Source organism: Phaethon aethereus (genome assembly GCF_964289735.1).
Source record: "Phaethon aethereus genome assembly, chromosome: 3".
Classification (NCBI taxonomy): Eukaryota; Metazoa; Chordata; class Aves; order Phaethontiformes; family Phaethontidae; genus Phaethon; species Phaethon aethereus.
In genome coordinates this window covers 56,969,896-56,990,250 of record NC_138576.1, presented here as the reverse complement: position 1 = coordinate 56,990,250, position 20,355 = coordinate 56,969,896, and the positions used below count along the sequence as shown (strand labels likewise).

At 41.4% G+C, this 20,355-nt stretch overlaps 1 protein-coding gene across 1 annotated transcript in view; it reads right to left on the bottom strand.

Moving 5' to 3' along the window:
* The window catches only part of SLC35F1 (solute carrier family 35 member F1), a gene marked incomplete at its 3' end in the record, with an annotated part of 257,271 nt that overhangs the window by 7,711 nt on the left and 229,205 nt on the right, over positions 1–20,355 (bottom strand). The window contains exon 7 of the mRNA XM_081997260.1: positions 13,965–14,119. Coding sequence (XP_081853386.1) covers positions 13,965–14,119 — 155 coding nt within the window. The remainder of the gene's footprint in view (positions 1–13,964; positions 14,120–20,355) is intronic.

Below are 20,355 nucleotides of genomic sequence, written 5' to 3'. Positions count from 1 at the left end.
TATTGAACAAGACCGACCCCAGAACCGAGCCCTGGGGAACACCGCTTGTGACCGGCCGCCAGCCAGATTTAACGCCATTCACCACAACTCTCTGGGCTCGGCCATCCAGCCAGTTCCTCACCCAGCGAAGAGTAAACCCGTCCAAGCCACGAGCCGCCAGTTTCTCCAGGAGAATGCTGTGGGAGACGCTGTAGACATATTTCCGCACCTACTGCAGAACTAAGCTCTAGGCAGGTGATGATACGTCTTTGTCATCAACAGAAATTGGGGAGGCCACCAAGCCAGTGATACGCAGTATTTTGTAAAACCCAAGCGGCATCAAACACCAGAAGGGCTGCTGTGAGCTTTCCAGACTGCGTTCAAACAGATAAAACTTGTTCACCTGAACCTTTATATGTCCTGCCAGACCTGTCAGATCTTTAATCTAGAGATCCCTAAAGGGACTGAAACACTGAGGTACATTTTTTCACTGGATGAAGGAGGCTTGAGCTGCAGGACATGTCTCAACACACCATTGTTACTCATGCCAGCCAGAATCCAAAGCACGAAGCACCTGGCTTGCTTCAATGACAGTGAAAACCTGACATCAGCCTCATTGCCATTTAGCAAAAACAAAGAAGCCAAAGGAAGTTTTGCACTGTCGTTTCATGCATGACAGAAAGGCCATACTCCTTAATTCCTAATTCCTGCGGCCTGCTTGCATCCTCAGTGTGCTCTCAGACGAAATGCTGCTCGTTACTATGGCTTATGCTAAATCGCAAATGTTGCATAGAAATTGGGATGTGAACTAATCATATGACACATTTTCTCTATTTTCCAGTTGATTCTGAGAGAACTGGTTCTAGTGCTTGCATGTTTTACTGTAGGTAAAACATAGCGGTCCATGCCTTCTGTCATGTAGCAGTGCCCTCTTTTTCAGTCCTTGCGTGGTATTTGCTGGTGGGCACAGTTTAACTTAACAGTTAAAGAGTGGTGAATGGGAAAGTCCTAAGCTCTTAGATGCTGAGGTTACCTATGCAGGAGAAAAAGGAGGAGGGGGCTACTGGAAAACTTTCACCACCAATCCTGTTAAAATTTGGGAAACTTCATAGTTTTCCTGGAATTCATTGGTGGAATAAAACAAACTTACAGAGAAAACTGAGCATTTTGAGAAAAATCTCCGGGGTTGATGTAGGCAGCTGTAAGACAAATACTGGTTTTGCACAAATGCGCATCATTTCATACTTCTCAAATGGTATCATTAGAAAAATTTCTTAATAGGCTGTCCTTTTTAAATACATGTCTGTTAGGGCAAAATATTTGTGTGAAATGGCTTATCTTCCTAACCTGGCTGCCGGCAGAGATGGGAATGCTGCTTTCTCTTCTGTTTCCCTTTGTTGCCTGTGCCATCAGATGTGGAGAAAAAATGAGCCTGTGTTCAGTACCCCTGCAGTACCAGCAGCCTGCCTAATTAAAAAGTGCAAGGTAGAATGAGTCCTGCAATCTGTTTTAATCTTATCTTATCCACATAGGAAAGAGATTTTTATGTGAAGTTAAAACACTTCCATTACACTGCTCTAATTTCCTGTGAGCATCCTTACTGTGGGATAAGGGGACTTCATTTCTGGTTATTTTGTATCAATCACTTGTCAAAGCAGTTATCATTTTAAATGTTCTTACTAGAAAAAGGAGGAGCACAACAGAAACACTTATAAAAATCAAAACAATTTCCCTTCCCCACATTTACCTTTTAACATTCTTTGCTCTATCAGCTGTCAGCTGTAACGTGTCTTTCTGGTTTTGTGTGTAACTATTTAATGTAATAGCAGCTGTCTGCTGTACTTGATTCTGTATTATTATATATGAGGCTAATTGTGTTCAGTGTGTTCAAAACCAAGGTTACAATAATTGATTCATCTTGGATCCTTTGTTTATATCTTTCTGCTGAATCTAACAACATATTCCTGCAGTAACGCTCTCCCAGAACGGTGTTCTTTTCTCTCAGCCATGCAAACAGGGAGCACTCCTACCCTAAGAAACAAGGAACATGCAGCAGCAGTTACTCTTGCCACGAGTGACTATATGTGAGCTATCTGGAGGGAGTGCGATACGGCTGTTTCACATCGGGGTTCTCTGTGGTCTGGCGTGTTTGCTGCAGAAAACATGAGGCAAAACTTCAGGAGCTCCAAGAGCTCTCAACTGACTCAACTCACAAGTCAGGTGCATGAGGGAATCGGAACAGAGAGCACGTCCCAAGCCGTCAAATCCAACCCCCCATTACAGCATACAGTCAGATCACATATTCCATCTGGCAAATACGCCCTGTCCTCCTGCAAGCATTATTAGGGTTTTTGTCCACTCCCCCTTAATCTATCTGCAGTCTGTTCTGGAACCTCCCTGCTATGATAGCCAAAAAATCCCCCTAATTTCTATTCCAAATATGTGCATTTCCACCCATATGTTCCTATGTCTTTAGCTCAAATAGTTCTCATTTCTTCCCTGTGAATTTATAGATTAATTTCTATACGTTGAGGTATCCTAGTCCCTCCCAGTCCACCAGAAATCAAAGCTATGCTACATACAGCTTTTACGATTTGCACATTCGGTACGATGTTGGTGGACACAGGCTTACTTTGTCAAAGCTTTGAAGCAGATAGAGAAGTTAAAAAGCTCGGTTTGTCCCTCTTGGGCTGACCAAAAATCTCTGTAGCTACAGCTAGCAAAATGCTGTCCTGTGTTGTGCTGTCCTGTGGCATTAGCACTTCTCCATCAATACTAGAAATACCGAGACCGACCCGTCTGGAAGCAGCTTTGTCACAACCATGCTCAAATTCCTCCCCTCTGTTGCCACAGACATTATCTCCCACTCTGTGCTTCATAGCATTACTCAGTGATGTCATCCAGTTCTTGTTGCCTGATATTTTAATCCTTCTTCCTACTAGAGGGTGCCAAAGCTACAGTCACTACACAAGACCAGTCTTCAGACCAACTCTTCGGGACCTCCATCAGTGAGCTCCTTCTAGCAAGCTGTCTCAGCACATTGCCTTGTCCTCTATCCTCATTAGCCAGTTTCTTACCTAGCTTCCAATCTTTACAGTGCTAAACCTGTTCCTTAGCTTAATTGACAATTTTCTACACTGCACCATATAAAAGCCTTACAGATTATATCTACCATTTTGTGTACAAAAGTCTGTTAAATTATCAGACAGACATCAGATTTAGATTAGCATGATTTACCTTTTGTGAACAAGGTTGCATTTTATCCAATTTTCCATGTCCCTAATTATTCCTCCCTGGTGTTTACTTCTGATTTTAGTTTATTGCCTACTTCATACACAATTCTTCCAACTGTCTATATTCCCAAGCTTGAAAGTATTGGGATTGTTGTGTTTCGTTTCTACTGTTACTGCTGATGCAATAATTTCCATTTCTATTAATTATAGAGCATTGTCTTAACATTTAACTCTTGTCCTTACTGAATGTGACAGAAGGTTCTGATTTTGTTTTGCTGCCAAACTAAAGGTGATTCAATTTTGGCCTCTGCTGTCTTTGCATAGTGAAACTATTCCTTCTCTTCATATACAATAACATTTTGCTGTTATACATCATACAAACAAACATTTTGCTGTTTGTTTCACTTTCTCCTTTGTTGGCAACCTTGGTTTATCTTTTATAGCCATTAGACTTTACTAATTTTCTTTTTCACCTCTACAGTATCAGTTTTCTTTTGTGATTATTTTCTATTCCTTGTTTTATCTCTGTTAATTTCTAACAGTTTTTTAAAAGGATGGTTTGTCCTGTTGCATCTGGAGCTCTCCCCTACAAGTTCTCCTCTTGTACTTAAGATGCAAAATCCAGATTACTTTAAGTCAAAGCTCCTTCAGACTGATTATGAGCCTTTTAAAGACCTGAAAGAGCAGACACTCTTGCTTGACAAATGTAACACATGCAGGTGGTGGGAATAACTCCAGAAGTTTACCCCAGTTAATTAAGATAAGTTGCTTAGCAGCAGTGTTGATGACAAGCATCTATCCCATCTCACGGGTTTGAAAGCTTCCAATTTAGTGGGAAAGGGGAGTTTAAGACAAAAAGAAGATGCTTTTTGAAGACTTTCTAGCAGTTAATAAAACACCCTAATGCTTAGATTGAAAACATGTAGAAGTGATGTCCTCTGACGGATGTTTTGTCTGTCTGTTGACCCATTCCTTCATTTTGGTAGGAAATAGAAGGTAATTTGGATGCTTTAACCCTGTATGTCTGTAGCATTCATTGATTTGGCTGGTAGGAGGCACAGCTGGAGTAAGCACTTCAATCCAGTTAATTAATCAAAACAAATAAATGAATTAATTTTCAATTTTACTTATGTTTCCTCCCAGCGGCTCATGGACTGTGTGGACGGCCAGGCATAATTCTTAAAACACTTCCTAAATATTCTACCTTCTTTTCTGGTCACTTCTGGAAACAAGGACTTGCTCAATTCCGTAACAAACCTCCAAATTTGTAACCCAGCTATTGCATTTAACCTTTACCATTTGCTTCCAAAGATGATTCTATCTACATCTCTGGGGAACTTCTAGCCTTTGTTTCTATATGCTAAGATGGAAATAGCATTCAATTTGAAGAATCATAATTTGAAAATCTTTGCAGATTTTCAGTAACTGAACCTTATTTAAGCTTTTGAATGCAGATGCTGCTTTGTTAATTCATGACTTTTATTTGACTGTCTCCTCTGGGTTGCAAATTATTGCCGAGGTATGTAACTCGACATTCATTGTACTCCCTTGTCTTCAAAAGTATGCTTGACTTGCAAAATGCTGTGGTTCTCGTGTAATTTTTTCCCCCACAAATAATCATGAAGCTAAGCCTCTTGGTCTTTGTTTCTGTATTCATTGAGCTATCATTTAGAAGAAGTATGTTGTCAGTAAGACCCAGCTCTTTTAATAGGATGTCTTTGTTATGTTTTCCTGTCTGCGTTTTTTCTTGTAATAAAGTAAAAGGCAGTATTTGTTACAATATTTTTTGCTTTCTGCAGTTATTCAAACCATTTTTTTGTTGTTTGTTGTTATGCATCTCTATTGCTCCACTCCCCCAAATTTCCTTTTTCACCCCATGTTCACCAGCACCTTTAAAACCCATATGGATTTGTTGAAGAACTATCATTCAAGAGTTGATAATTTCCAATAACAGGAAGATTTCTGCTAATATGTCTTCACTTTCATATTGGGTAGGAATTATAAGCAGTTCACCTTTACCTTTCACATGACTCTTCACTACTTTTTCCAAATTGCTATTTATTTCCTTCAGAGTATAAGAATTAAACGTCATAATGTACTCTGTGGTATATTTAAGAAATCTCTGAACAACTTTTTTCTTATATTGAAACATAAAATTAATTCAAACAAGGTAATTTAAGATGACTGTTACTTGGCTCCCTGTGCTCAAGGCCCATTGTTATGATATTTGGGTTTTTGAATTTAAGTCAATTACATCCAATTATTAACTCCATATGAAAATGATTGATGGATGGAGGCCTTGTGCTAAAAGTAAGGATACAATTGCATGTTCCACCAGTACAATGTTGTTGCCTCCCTTTGGCTGCTATGTGTCTGGAGCATTGTTGTGCCTGGGAGCAGAGGTGGGGACAGAAGAGACCAGTGGGACCGCCGCCTCTGATGTGGACAGCAGTGACTTCAGATTACATACAAAATGAAACAGCATCCTGAATTACACCTCCCCCAATTCCCTAACCATTTCTCAGTAGTTCCCTAAACACTGCTACCCCTTACCTACCCCTCCTAAGAAAGCAGTGAAGACTTGTGGATCACGGACTCAGCATTCTGCAAAGTGTTGAAAATTCAGGTCCCATGACAGTGAGGTGAATTTTCTTGTTCAAGTAGTCATATTACATTCCTGTTTATTTATCCATGTACAAATCATTCTCCAAACACAATTCTTTGTTCAAGACACTTAAGAAAGGGTATTTTATAATAACTGAAAGCAATACCAACCCTCAGCATAACATCATCCGTATAGAGAAATGCCAACACTGGAAACTTACAATCCTGTGGTTCCTCTTCATTTTGTATAAAAATTAGAGGAAACAAAAAAGTTCTATGCTAGGACTTAAAACTTTTGTTCATAATTTTGTCTGAAAAGCAACAACTTCTCACTGTAAGGTAGGTAAACCACTTTCCAGTGCCTTATAGTCAGAGCACTTAAGTGGTTCATTGCAAGAAAATCTGACCATCAATTTAAGTCGATTGCACAGGCAGATATACTGTCTCCTCCTCTGGGGACTGTCTGTGAACAGGCTGATTTTACACAGTTGTTTACTGCAGTTAACATTTACATTCTTTTTTCATTTCATGTATTCTTTTGAGTAGTCAATAGGCAATTCACTATCCAATATGACCAAAGGCAGCACTCAGTCACAGTGGTGCTTTTTTCCCGATTGGTTGGATTGTCAGTATAAACTACTTCTTACTTCAGTCTGAAATAGGTTCTATTTAGTGATTACATGAGTTTCAACCGGCCTCGAACACCTTTTATACGAATGAAAATTTACTTGTGTACCTACCTTACACAGGTATTTAAAAAGAATATAAATGTGTCAAATTGAAAAGCTCTTTTGAAATTGCAAACATAATTTAATACTTAAGCTATGCAGTAAGAAGTGACACTGAAACATAAAAAGATTTGATTCAAAAGTTACACAGAATAAAGACGGGGGAGAATAAAGAAATGGAGAAAGAAAAGAAATATTATGACCATCTAGTCATTGATACAAAAACCCCAAAAACATATTATGAGTTGACAACCAGGTGTCAACAATGCAGGAACAGTGCTTTTGTTAAGCGCTGTTAACCAGGCATTCACTACGAATATTAAGAAATTTAAATTACATAGTTAAGAGAATATGAACCCATGCATAGGTAGGTAGATCAACTCCTGGCTTTTCTCTTGCTGTAATTATGAACTAGTTGCTGGCTAGGAAACCAAGCTGTTGTTCCGTAATTAAAGAAAAGAAAAAAATTACTGAACTGAGATGCAAAATAGAAACTGAAGCTCTTTCAAGAACAGAAATCCTGCATTTGCTTCTCTTGTGAAACACCTAAAGCTGTTGTTTCTAAAACAGACAAAATATGCTTGCTGGAAACTCTGGCAACTGCTGACTGCAGCTGCCAGGATTATCTCCATGGCAGATGCCTGGAAGCCTTAAAAGCTCCTTCTTGGGGTTCTGGGCTGCCTAATGCAGAACTGAGATTTGTAGTCTGGCTTCCAGAATCCATGAGCTGCGTAGCTCATGTTTTCTCATGCCTGAGATCTTGCAGTCCTAGAATACCTGGCTGAAAACATTGGAAAATGTGCGCTGCTGCAGCCTCTTAGATGAGGGGGCAAAACAACAGTCAGGGTCTGTGAAATGCCAGCCTGTATTTCCTTGGGACCATATTGAAAACAGAATGTTTTCACCCAGCATTTCTGTCTTGATAATTAGGCATTTCCAACAAAAATGTATTTTGCTAGAAAACTCCTAACCAGTTCTGTTGTGAGCAGTCTTTTAGCATAAGACCAACCCTCTCCAAGCTAAAAACCCTGAAAACAACCTACAAAACCTGACATTTATGATGAGCTAGTGCCTGAAAAAAAGGTAATTGAAATTGAAGCTTTCATCATAACTTCTGCAGTACGAATGTCACTTCTTTTACATTCTTTTTGATGGCTCCAAAACAGTGGAGTTCACTATTCATGCTTTGCAACTAATGAATCTATTGCAAGATAACACTGTGAAAGGAAGAGATATCCTTCTAACAACATGGTACTTTCAGAAAGCTGCCATATCTGTGCTGTGTTGTTAAAAATCTACTGCCAGACTGTGCAACACCTTGGTGGGAGTCATTTAATTTTTCAGCTTCTACTCTTTTTTGTCATTTTACTTCATAGCTATTTTACTGTATGGCATCCTGCGCCCTCAGACAAGGGGTGAGGGGATGTGGCCCTTTCTGTCATAGGAATATATACTCAGGTGTGACCAAAGACACACCTAATTCCTTTCCACCTCAAGGCAGCTTTTCAAATATGGAAGCCTAACTATTTTCTAATCGATTATAATTTGGAGAAGGAAATGCAAATAAATAAATAAATAAACTTAAAGACATGTGAAAAAGAAGTTTTTAAAATGCCACTTAGAAGAAAGGTATGCAGACAATACAGCTTCATGGGAATGGAGCTGTTGCGATCGAGTCCCACTATAAGAAATCTAGTAGTCTGGAAAAGAAAGGGAAACATGCACGTAGTTTTCTGCACATTACCAATGGCATAAAGAATTAACTAGTAATATGATTTAGCCTCATTATTATCAAAGGCTGAGAAGCCTTCACCAGGACAGATGCCCTGTGAGATTAAATTCCATTGAAACAGAGAGCTTATGGGTCAAGCAGCTTGTATATCTGATTTCATCGGGAAAATATCCTGAAGTATATGATTGAGGAATTAATAATGTAGAAACTAGTTGTTTAGACTGCACTGCCTGCTCTCCTAGAAATAATGATGCACCACTGACACCACCACCCTCAAAGTTTGACACACATATGTGCCAGTCCCCTAACAAGCGCAAGCAAAGAAAAGGATCTTACTGATTTCATCTTATACTTGCAGATATATTAAAAAAAAGTGAGAATATCATCTGAAGTATTTTCTCAGCTTGGCCAGATGATTGGGAAAAGTCTCTCAGGTGTTTATGGATGGCTGCCAAGTAAAAATCAAACTAATAAACAAACAATCCTCCTCCAAACCAAACTAATTCTACCTCCTGCTCCCAAGCTGCAGACATCATATCCATCCTTCACGAACAAAATACAGGAAGCATGGAGTCACAATAAGGCATGGTGTTTCTCCCCACAGGAATGAAACTGTGAACTTTTGTTAAGGTTATTCCTTGAGTGACAGACTTTCCTAATTTAGGAAAATGAACTAAAGCCCACTGAAGTCAGCAGAAAAGCTCATACTGGCTTCAGTGATTTGGATCCAGATGGTAGAGTACGTGCTTTTACCAGAAGCTCCTAATTCTTCTTCGTTGCCAGTAAGGGCCAAATTTTCATCTCAGTGAAGCCTATGTAAATCCCCAATTCATGGGCATTGCTTAGGATCTGTGCTGGTAAAAATAAAATTGGAACCTATTGCTCCCAACTTGTACTCCCTCTTCTCCATGATGTTAAAAGGCACCCTGTTTTATGGCTTGTTTCTTGATGTAATGGGAAGGCTGTCATCTGCTCCCTTCCATTGGAGGGAATTAGCATTGAAAAGTCATTTTTAGAATCATCAGTAAGCATCAGTGAGTGAGGCTTCAACTAGCATAATTTCAGAATTCTAGCGCTGAAAGGTTTTGAGTATCATGTTTATCTGTGTAGCCAAGTCCTTTGTCACAGATACTCTCCATGATTCTAAATCAAGATATATGACTTCCTTGATTTATTATGAAATACATGCATTTTCTTCATTTGGAAATTGCTACTATATCCAGAAATTCTGATTTTTTATAGCTGCCTCTTGGATAAAATAATGAATGAATTTGCCAAGGCAGAATATAATTGATTGTGCTTGGCTTGCTAGGTAATGGTATAATATAGTGTGACTTGACCTGCTGGTGCAGAACATAATCAGTATGCATGCTCTAGCTGGTGGAAAATATAAAATAAACTGCTTAGATTATTTAGTGAGAACCCAATTTGCTTAGAATGACTAAAGCACAACATACGGCTTGCAAATGAAAAGTATGAACTTCAAAAATAAACATAAAAATAAAGCTAAGGCTGAGACTAAAATGTAAAAAAGAACCCCTCCTAAGTAAAAAATAACTGAAGTTGTACAAAAGTTCCAAACCCTTACACCCAGAGGGCCAGCTCTGAATTTGCCAGCACCAACTGGTGTCAGCGTACCCATGACGGAGAACGGCTGTCGCAGTCTCTGACAGGGCAAGGACCGTCCTGTTATTCAGAACATTAAATTTCCTCCATGTTGTGCCGAGACATCCCTCCCTACAGCATCTCTCACATTTGTATCGCATCCTCCTGTCCGGTTCCAAGGCTGTTTACTCTCATGCCTATATACAGAAAGCATGGGTGAAACCCAACCTGCAAAGCAGCCCCTCGGCTCTGCTGCGCAGGCTCGTTCCCCACTCTCGGGAGGCACTGTGGACTCCTCCTGCCTGTTGTGGGGTGGGAAAGAGCCCCTGGCTTTAGTACTCCTGGGAACACTGAAGTTCATAGAAATGAAGAAATTAAGGCAAAGCTCAAACCAAAAGATGAGTTTGAAAGGCCAGAGTTGAAAATGAATGTGGTAGGACAGGATAACATAGTAGTAATAATAATAACAACAACAACAACAATAACGATAATGATAATTGTCTTGTTAAGTTTTAGGACTCTGATGGCCTTTGTTTTTCAAAGTAGGAGATAATTTAATTGTGCTGAAGAAGAAGGTGAAATGAGCTAGGAAAGTTTTGAACAAAATTGTATAAAGTATATCAATATGGTAAGAACTTAAAAAAAGATTGAAGATACGCAGTTGTATACGTAAAATGCTACAGCATTGGTCAATATTCAGCCACCAAAGAGGCCAGACACATTTCCCCATCCACTGGAATATCTGGAATCAATTATTGATTACAGAAGAACTAAAAAGAGCACTTTTATTTAAGGGATGCAGATAATTTTAAGAACGATGCACTACAATATAGTCATCTACCTCAAATTGAAAGTCACAAATCATTACATTTTAATTAAATAGCATCTTGAACAATTAACACATCACCGGCATTGTGTCAACTTAACATGCTGTATTTCTAGCTTCCACGGGCCCAGGAACTGTTCAATGCGCTACAAAGATACCTGTATGTGGAGTAAGAATATAAATGTAGCTGTTTATAAACTCACTGTCCTGCGTGTCATAATGTTGCAAGTCTGTATTATAAAAAAATGAAATGCTAACGAATCAAAACACTTCAAATGCAATCTTCTCCTTGGTTTGGTTTCAGAGGCTCTAATGCCCAGTTAAACTCATTTCCTGCATTTTCCATGGATTTTCATAGATTTACCGCTATAGGTGCAATAAACCTGTCTGGTGATAAAAGTAGCAGCACAGGGAAAAAAATCATAACTGTTTCTTGAAAGCCTCATAAAACTATATACTGCAAGGGGCACTAAACCACTCAGTTGATCCTAATTCAGCATAAAACCATTTGCTTCCCAGTGAAGTGGGGCTGTGCCCACTGGCTGTGCAGCAATACGCAGAAGGAGCTGCGTGTCTGAAGGCTGGGAATGAAACAGCATTTTAGAAGCCAGAAAACAAGCAAGTGTACACAGTCTTAGGAGGGGAATTCATTTAGATCATGTAATGTTAACATATTAGACTTCATTACTGAGTGCAAGTTGCACATTTCACAGTTCTACTTCCTCATGTAAAATGATACCTGATAGGAAACCAGAAAGAAATGGAGGAGGTGATCTGACTAAGGATAAATACATGGTAACTAAAGAAGTAACCAGATAATTAAGTGGGCTTTTAAATCCGGATGATCTCTGAATACAGCCTCTCTTTTCAAATTTCCTCTGCAATGTAAGTTTGAAGGGTATGAAAGGAGACACTTGAAAGGAGCTCGGGAAGTTGATATTGCATTTCAGGTAAAGGCCCTTGCACAAAGTCCTGACAAAGGTCTTCTCCTTATCAGCACTTCAGCTGGGAAGAACAAAGGAGAGACACACATGAGTTACATGGATTGCAGGATGAGTACAAACCACAAAAGGAAAGCACTGATGAAAAATGTAAATACAGTCTTACTATCTATGGGGTAACAGGCTTCCTGGAGAAATGCAGAGACAGGAACATTGCACCAGGTGCTGGAGGCACCTTTCCTGCTTCTGGAGTTGAAGGGACTATCTCAGGAAGGATGAAATCCAACCTGATGAGGTGCAGAGAAGAGCTTGCTCTGATTAGTGAACTAGAGGCTGAGAGAGGATATGATTCTATGACTGGTCTCTATTGATGCACCAATGGAGTAAAATGCTAGAGGAGACGGGGCATTCTTGATGCTAAAGTATACCCTTGGCAGAAAGACGAGTGGACCAAAACCAGCCACAAGTAAATTTATGCTGGAAATAAGGTTGTAACTGTTGGAGTAGTGATAGTCTGAAACAGTCTCCCAAGGACAGCAGTGGAGGTAAAAAACCAAAATAGGCTGAAGTTCAATAAATGTTTGTGAAGAAGATGGGATGATACAGTTAACTGCAGGCGAATGAGATTTTCAGTTTTCTAATCAGATGAGTAAGGGGCAGAAGGGACCACCAGCCACTTCAGAGGTGGAACTCAACCAGTTTATCAGGACAGATGATGAGAACTTGCTTTCAACCAAAAAACCTTCCAGTTCCGAGCTTTCTCTTCTTGAGCATTTTTTCAGCACAGGTCTTAAAGGAAGGCCAAGGTGCCACTGTGTTCAAGAGCTGACATGCACATACAGAAGGAAGAGAGGGCATCAATGCAGTTGAAAATTCTGCCTTCCTGGCTCTGCTAATGTACCCAACAATTAGACACAGGGAAGAACTGAAACTTTTTATGCACCTTCTGCCTGTCAAGTGCCTGAAATTTAAGGTTTGCATTTACAAAATTGCCTTTTTTGTTTGAGTTTTTTTTTTTTCCCAGCTTTGAGCAATGCTGAGCACAAAGCTGTCCAACCCCTGCTGCCTTTTGAGTCTCTCCCTCGAACAGACTTTGATTTTGCTAACCACCACTGCCACTGTTTTCAGAATCAAATTTGTCTGTCTTTTACTGCATAATATAGTAATTTTTCTTAGAACTGGTGTACTAACATAACTAAATATATTTTGCTATGGGTATCAAATAATATTATTAGCAGGAGGTAAAAATTTACAGCTAATACCTAATGTCACTTTGGATTTGAAGTGTGAGGCAGAAAGAAGGAGGAACCAAATCACCACGAGACAGAACTGCGAAGCAGCAGACAACCTTTACATTGTGTTCTCAGTCAAATTTTTGTTTCTATACTTGCTTTTCTTCTGTCTGCAAAGTTCTTAAAGCCATAAAACCAAAATAAAAGGCAATAGTGAAAAACAATTTTGTGTTGGACTCTGAAGCTTTGAACTTTCACTGTCTTGTTCACATTCATTCAGGTACCATTAGTATCACAAAATCTGATTTGAGTGGGTTAGCTACTCAGAATTTTAAGGCTTTCATTTACACTCCTAACACTTCTCTGGGCCACCATTTTAGCTAACAAGTAACCTTGTTCTTATGAATAAATGATGACACAAAGCAATTGCCTCCAGCACCCTGATGCTACTTTCATATGATGGACACTGGGGAGATACTTGTGAATAATGAAGTGCCATTCCTTGCAATTGGAGACCAAATGTGCGCCTGTAAAACACAATGTTTTAAATAATAGAGGACCTGAGAGATAAAAGTTTAGCTTCAACACAAATCTGCCACACATTTTGGCATTTACGCTAACAGGCAAGCCATTGGTTTGGCTGATAAGTAAGGTGTAATTCATTGACAATTTTGAGTTATAAATTCAGAATTAGCATGAATGAAACAATCTTGTTCCCCGGCAAAAAAACCCCTGTGGGATTTTTGGAAGAGTCCTTCCCTTCATGCTGCCACCCTGGGTCTGGTCACAGCAGCTGAAAGTTATCTCTGATAATTAAAACGAAATTAGTGATACAGTTGCTGATGAACAGGTACTCAAATCTTAAAACTCGTAATGACGAGAACAAATAAGCTCCCTTTAAAAACTGGAAATAATAAAATAAAATTGGTTTTGGTGTGGGAAGCCTGAAATAATAGAAAAAAAAGCTACACTTTCACTGTGTAGATCTAACAAACCTTGGAGGCTGCTTTTGTTTCATTGTTCTGCATTGGTGTTTCTTCAGACATACTGCCATTACCCAAATACATCTGTTGTTTCCACATACCTTGTAGTGGAAGAGGAATAATCCACAGAAGAGGCTGTACAGGTCAGCCGTCAGTAGGGAGAGGTTGACAGCAGTAGCACTGGTTTTCTTTATGACCACCGGCATAAAGCTGTAGAGGCCAAACATACAGGCACTAAAGCCGACATACAACAAGCCTGTGGAAGAGAAATGAGAAGGAAAGTGACCTTCCATAGGCTGTAGAAATGACTCATGTTGGAGGAAAGAGGCTGTGTTTTTAGAAAAGGATGAAGAATGCTTCTTCAAAAAAACATGGATTCAGATTATTAAGATGCACATATATATACAGACTAAGAGCATCATTCTAAATATATACGAAAACCAGCAAAAACCGTACCTACGCAGCAGTGGACACAAGGTCTGCTCTCTGTGGTCCCCATAATAGCAGTGCTGTTTTAATTTGGTGTCTTATACTACTAGTGAATACCTCATGTCCAACATAAATTTGGATGAAATGATGCACATCAAATCTAGTCTTTTAAGGAGCTGAATGTCTCCAACACCAACTGAGTTCAGCTGAGTTGGATGGAGCACACAATATTTTCTGGGAACAGACCCAAAAAATGCATGCAAAAGTATCTGCAGAGCAGTTAATGAACCAAGGGATGAATGCATGAGGGCAGCACTCAAGTGACAGAGGTCCTAGTCCTATTTTGACACCAAACCTGACAAATCACTTCACAGTTTTGCGCCTCTGTTCCTCTACCACTTTTTGCCTGCCTTCCTTAAAGCTTTCTGGAGCTGAGACTCTTTCTTGCTATATGTTTACAGAGTGCCTCACACAAATTAGATTGTTAGACAGTAATATAATAAAAATTCATTATAGTAAAAATCTAATTTCATTTAAAAAACTTACTGGGAAAGAATTCATTGCTTCAGTTATTACTTGATAAATCCCAAGGCAAATTAATCAATATGAAGTTAAAAAAACAGTAAACACTTCACTCATTTGCTTTCATGCAAATGATATTTCTCAGGCTGCCATATGCTGCAGAATTCCCTGTTGATATGTGCACGAGCCTAAATTTAGACTCACGCCAGCTCTTCAGAGCATGTTGTTATTGACTAAAAGTGTCAGAAAATCTGATTCCCAAAGTCCTGAAAGGGATTCGAAAGAAAAAAAAAAACCAAAACACCCATGTGATTTGTATCTGCTTGCGGACCCACTTAGTTAAAAACCCTTTAGAAAAGCTACCTAGAGGACAAAATCAGCCGTGATAGTCTGAGTCCTTTAGAAGCATCTGAACTGAAGTGTATGCTCATCCGAAACAAATACAGCAGTCACAAAATGTCAGTGTCCATACATCAAGTGTTATGGCATGATAATGAATTTGAATTTATAGTCAGAATATGGATAATCACGGTAAGAACTGCTTTTACTATCTGGGAGCAAACTTTTACGATGTGCATTGTATATGGGTAACAACAGAATCAGTCTTAAGCAGTGCTTGAAAGAGTTACTTTATGCAAACTCTGCAACTCTTCTGTAGTAAGCAAATGATTGCATCAAATGGAGCGTAGTTTTGATCAATGAGAAATTGTTTGCATACATGAGCATTAAGTCAGCTTTTCTTCCAGGCTTAAATCAAGAACAGGTCAGGCGCAAATGCCATTCCGGACCCGAAGTCAGCATTTGCAAAGTACGGTCTGCAAATCACCAGCTGGTCCACTGAGCCCCTGCTAGTCAGTCTGGATTTAACACACATATGCAGGTGCTTTGCTGTGTTCTGCTCTCAACTAACAGTATAATTTTATGATACTGCCTGGGTGTTCATATTCTTTGGCAGCCAACCACAGGCACTTCACAGGCTGCTTTTCCAAAGGGCATTTCAGTTCCAGCAGAAAATTGCTCAAACTGTAGCTGTCCTGTCAGAGGTGACCATAAAGTGGCATTTCATTTACATCTTAAAAGTACATGTAATACCCACCAGCTGGCTGGCATTTAGTGGTGACAATAAGCAAACTGGAAATAACAATATATGATTTTCAGATATTGCTTCTTAAAGGGCCAGTTTTCACATTAAAAATATGTTTTAAGTAAAAGGCTTGGAGCCTCAGCTTCCCTGGGTACCCCTGCAGTGCAAATGGCAGCCTTGGGAATCACCACTAGTGCTGCAGTCCCAGGTGCTGGGACCTGGGTCTAACCAGGCACTGAGTCACCAGTACCAACTTGCCTGTAGCAGGCACAAGAAGAAAGCAACCTGGTAAGTTAGGAGGTGCTTTTGTAGTAATCTGCTGATCAGCTGGTCTGTGTTAAACCCTGAGAAGCTCATAATTCATAACTGCTTTCAGATGTACTGGCATTATCCTGAACTGAAGGCTTAATGTGCATGAAGGCAGCTATGGGTGGGATTCATTACCCCTAACTCTGGACACAGACTGAGGGTTGGTGGTCAATGAAGAGATTGGGAAATTTTAGGATGCAGATTATTCAACCTCTTTTAGACACCACCTTTAGCATAATATGACTTGTGTCATGCCTGTTTATTGTTGCTGATGATCAAGGGAATCTATTTATCTAAATTGGATGTCTGCATCTCAGGTATCTAAAGTTGGTGGAAGGAATCCCATCTTGCCTGTCTGTGTCACTCTGATGGGTAAGGCCACCAGTTTTGCCTGGCTGGGTGTGAATGCCACATAAGCGTCTAAACTGGGCACTTAGGATCCCAGGATTGTGGGGTGATTCAGGCTGGATGGGAGCTCAGAGGTCTCTAGTTCAAACCCTGCTCAAACCAGGCTCAGCTGTGAAATCAGACCAAGTTGCTAACAACAAGCTGTGGGATGCCACACCAAGGTTAGAGGGATGGGGTACTAGTGAGGCCCCTCAGCCTGTTGCACCAGAGAAAGACCTCAGAGGAGCTAAAGGAGGTTCCTCTAAGAGGGTGACATGGCCAACAGCCCAACTGAAGTGTCTCTACACCAATGCATGCAGCATGGGCAACAAGCAGGAGGAGCTGGAAGTCACCATGCTGCTAGAAAGCTCTGACCCTGTCACCATTACTGAAACTTGATGGGACGAATCCCACAATTGGAGTGTGGCTATCAATGGCTACAGGCTGTTCAGAAGGGATAGGTGAGGAAGGAAGGGCAGAGGCGTTGCCCTCTACACCAAGAAATGGATAAAGTGCGAAGAGCTGTCTCTGAGGAATAGCCACAAGCAGGTTGAGAGCTTATGGGTAAGAATCAGGGACCAAGGCAACAAAGGGAACCTTGTGGTTGGTGTCTACTACAGGCCACCCGACCAAGGGGAGTCTATTGATGAAGCCTTCTCACTCCAACTACAGGAGGCATTGTGCTCACAGGCTCTCGTTCTGCTGGGAGACTTCAATCACCTTGACACCTGCTGGAGAAGTAGCACAGCGAGCTGTAGGCAATCCAGGAGACTCCTGGAGTGCATGGAGGATAATTTCCTGTGCCAGGTAGTAGACAGCCCTACCAGAGGGGATGCAATACTGGACCTGTTGGTCATGAACACATGTGAGCTAACTGGTGACGTCAAGACTGGAGGCAGCCTGGGCTGCAGTGATTATGCTCTGGTGGAGTTCATGGTCCTAAGGGATATGGGGCAGGAAAAGAGTAAAGTCAGGACTCTGATTTTTAGGAAAGCAAACTTCCTGCTTCTTCAGGGAGTTAGTCAATAGGACCCCCTGGGAAACTGCCCTCAGGGACAAGGGACCAGAACAGAGCTGGCAGATCTTTAAGGACGCTTTGCATAGAATGCAAGAGCTCTCCGTCCCCAGCTGTAATAAATTAGGACAGGAAGGCAAGAGACCAGCATGGCTGAGTCAAGACCTGCTGGGCAAACTAAAGGGCAAGAAGGAAATGCACAGGCAGTAGAAGCAGGGACAGGTATCCTGGGATGAGTGCAGGGATGCTGCCCAGTTGTGTAGGGATGAGGCCAGGAGGGCCAAGGCCTGGCTGGAGCAGAACTTGGCAAGGGATGTAAAGAATAAGAAGGGTTTCTATAGGTATGTCAGCCAGAAAATGAAGGTCAAAGAAAGCATAATCCCCTTGATGAGCAAGACTGTCAGACTGGTAACAATGGATGAGGAGAAGGCTGAGGTACTCAGTGAATTTTTTCCTCAGTCTACACTGGCAGTATCTCTTCCCACACCTCTTGAGGGGATGGACAGCAAGATGAGGACTGGAGGAGCAAAGTCCCTCCCACTGTAAGAGAAGATCAGGTTTGAGAACACCTGAGGAACCTGAATATGCACAAGTCTATGGGACCTGATGAGATGAATCCCAGAGTCCTGAGGGAATTGGCTGATGTAGTTGCCAAGCCACTCTCCATGATATCTGAAAAGTTCTGGAAGTCAGATGGAGTCCCTGGACACTGGAAAAAGGGTAACAGTGCCCCCATTTTTAAAAAAGGGAGCAAGAAGGACCCTGGGAACTACTGACCCTTCAGTCTCATCTCTGTGCCTGGGAAAATCATGGAACAGATCTTCCTAGAAGCTCTGCTGAGGCACATGGAGGACAGGGAGGTGATTCAAGGCAGTCAGCATAGGCTTCACCAAGGGCGAATCCTGCCTGACCAACCTAGTGGCCTTCTATGATGGAGTGACTACATCAGTGGACAAGGGAAGAGCTACCAATGTCATCTATCTGGACTTCTGAAAGACCTTTGTCACGGTCCCCCACAACATCCTTCTCTCTGAATTGGAGAGATCTGGGTTTCATGGGTAGACTGTTCGGTGGATGAGGAATTGGTTGAATGGTCACATCCAGAGGGTAGTGGTCAATGGCTCAATGTCCAGACAGAGATCAGTGACAAGCGGTGTCCCTCAGGGGTCGGTACTGGGACCAGGACTCTTTAATATCTTCATCAATGACATAGTGGGATCAAGTGCACCCTCAGCAAGTTTGCAGATGACACCAAGCTGAGTGGTGCAGTTGACATGCTTGAGGAACAGGATGCCATCCAGAGGGATCTGGACAAGCTCGAGGAATGGGCCCCTGTGAACCTCATGAGGTTCAACAAGGCCAAGTGTTGGGTCCTGCACCTGGGTTGGGGCAACTCCCAGTATCAATACAGGCTGGGGGATGAAGGGATTGAGAGCAGCCCTGCCGAGAAGGACTTGGGGATACTGGTGGATGAAAAGCCGGCATGAGCTGGCAATGGGTGCTCACAGCCCAGAAGGCCAACGTGTCCTGGGCTGCATCACAAGAAACATGGCCAGCAGGTCGAGGGAGGTGATGCTGCCCCTCTACTCCACTCTGGTGAGACCCCACCTGGAGTACTGAAGTCCTCAACACAGGAAAGACATGGACCTGTTAGAGAAGGTCCAGAGGAGGGCCACAAAAATGACCAGAGGGATGGAACACCTCTCCTATGAGGAAAGGCTGAGAGAGTTGGGATTATTCAGCCTGGAGAAGAGAAGGCTCCAGGAAGACCTTATTGCAGCCTTCCAGTACTTCAAGGGGGCTTATAAGACAGATGAGGACAGACATTTAGCAGCACCTATAGCAACAGGACAAGGGATAATGGTTTTCAATTAAAAGAGGGTAGATTTAGGCTAGATATAAGGAGGAAATTTTTCATAATGAGGGTGGTGAACCACTGGAACAGGTTGCCCAGAGAGGTGGTAGATGCCCCATCCCTGGAAATATTCCAGGTCAGATTGGAGGAGGCTCTGAGCAACCTGATCTAGTTGAAGATGTCCCTGCTCACTGCTGGGGGGGGGTTGGACTAGATGACCTTTGCCCAGCCTGGTCTTGAAATCTCTGAGGATGGAGACTACACAACCTCTCTCGGCAACCAACTCTACCACTGGCCTGTCCTCAGTGTGAAGAAGATTTTCCTTTTTCCTTCCAGTCTAAATCTCTCATTTCAGCTTCTGCCTGTTGTCTCTCCCCCTCCTGTCATGCACCACTGTGAAGACCTTGGCTCTGTCTTTTGATAACCTCCTTGTAGATAACTCTTCGAAACCTTCTCTTCTTCAGGCTGAGCAAGCCCTAGTCCCTCAGGATTTCCCCACTTCTCTTAAGACTAGGCATCTTCACACAGATGGGCAGGATCTGCCCCCAGTGACTGCTCTGAAGTAGCCCAAATACCACCAACACTAACATGCCTTGGGAACTTCCGTTTTAGCTCCTGAGCATTCTGGTTGAATGTTGCATGTTTTAGCCTTCATGTTTTTACTACAAAAGCTATCTTTTCACTGGGATGAAATGGAATCAGTTATGATTTTTCATACTGTATTCTTGGAACAAAGACCATTCATAACTATTCAAACCCCCTGTAACAAAGGACAATTCCTTGTAGATTCAAACTGTTTTTTCTGTAAAATAAAACTGATGTTAGTTTATTTGTTATTATTTCATCTATCACTCTACAAAATGTGTCATGGTCTCATATGAAACCACTCAG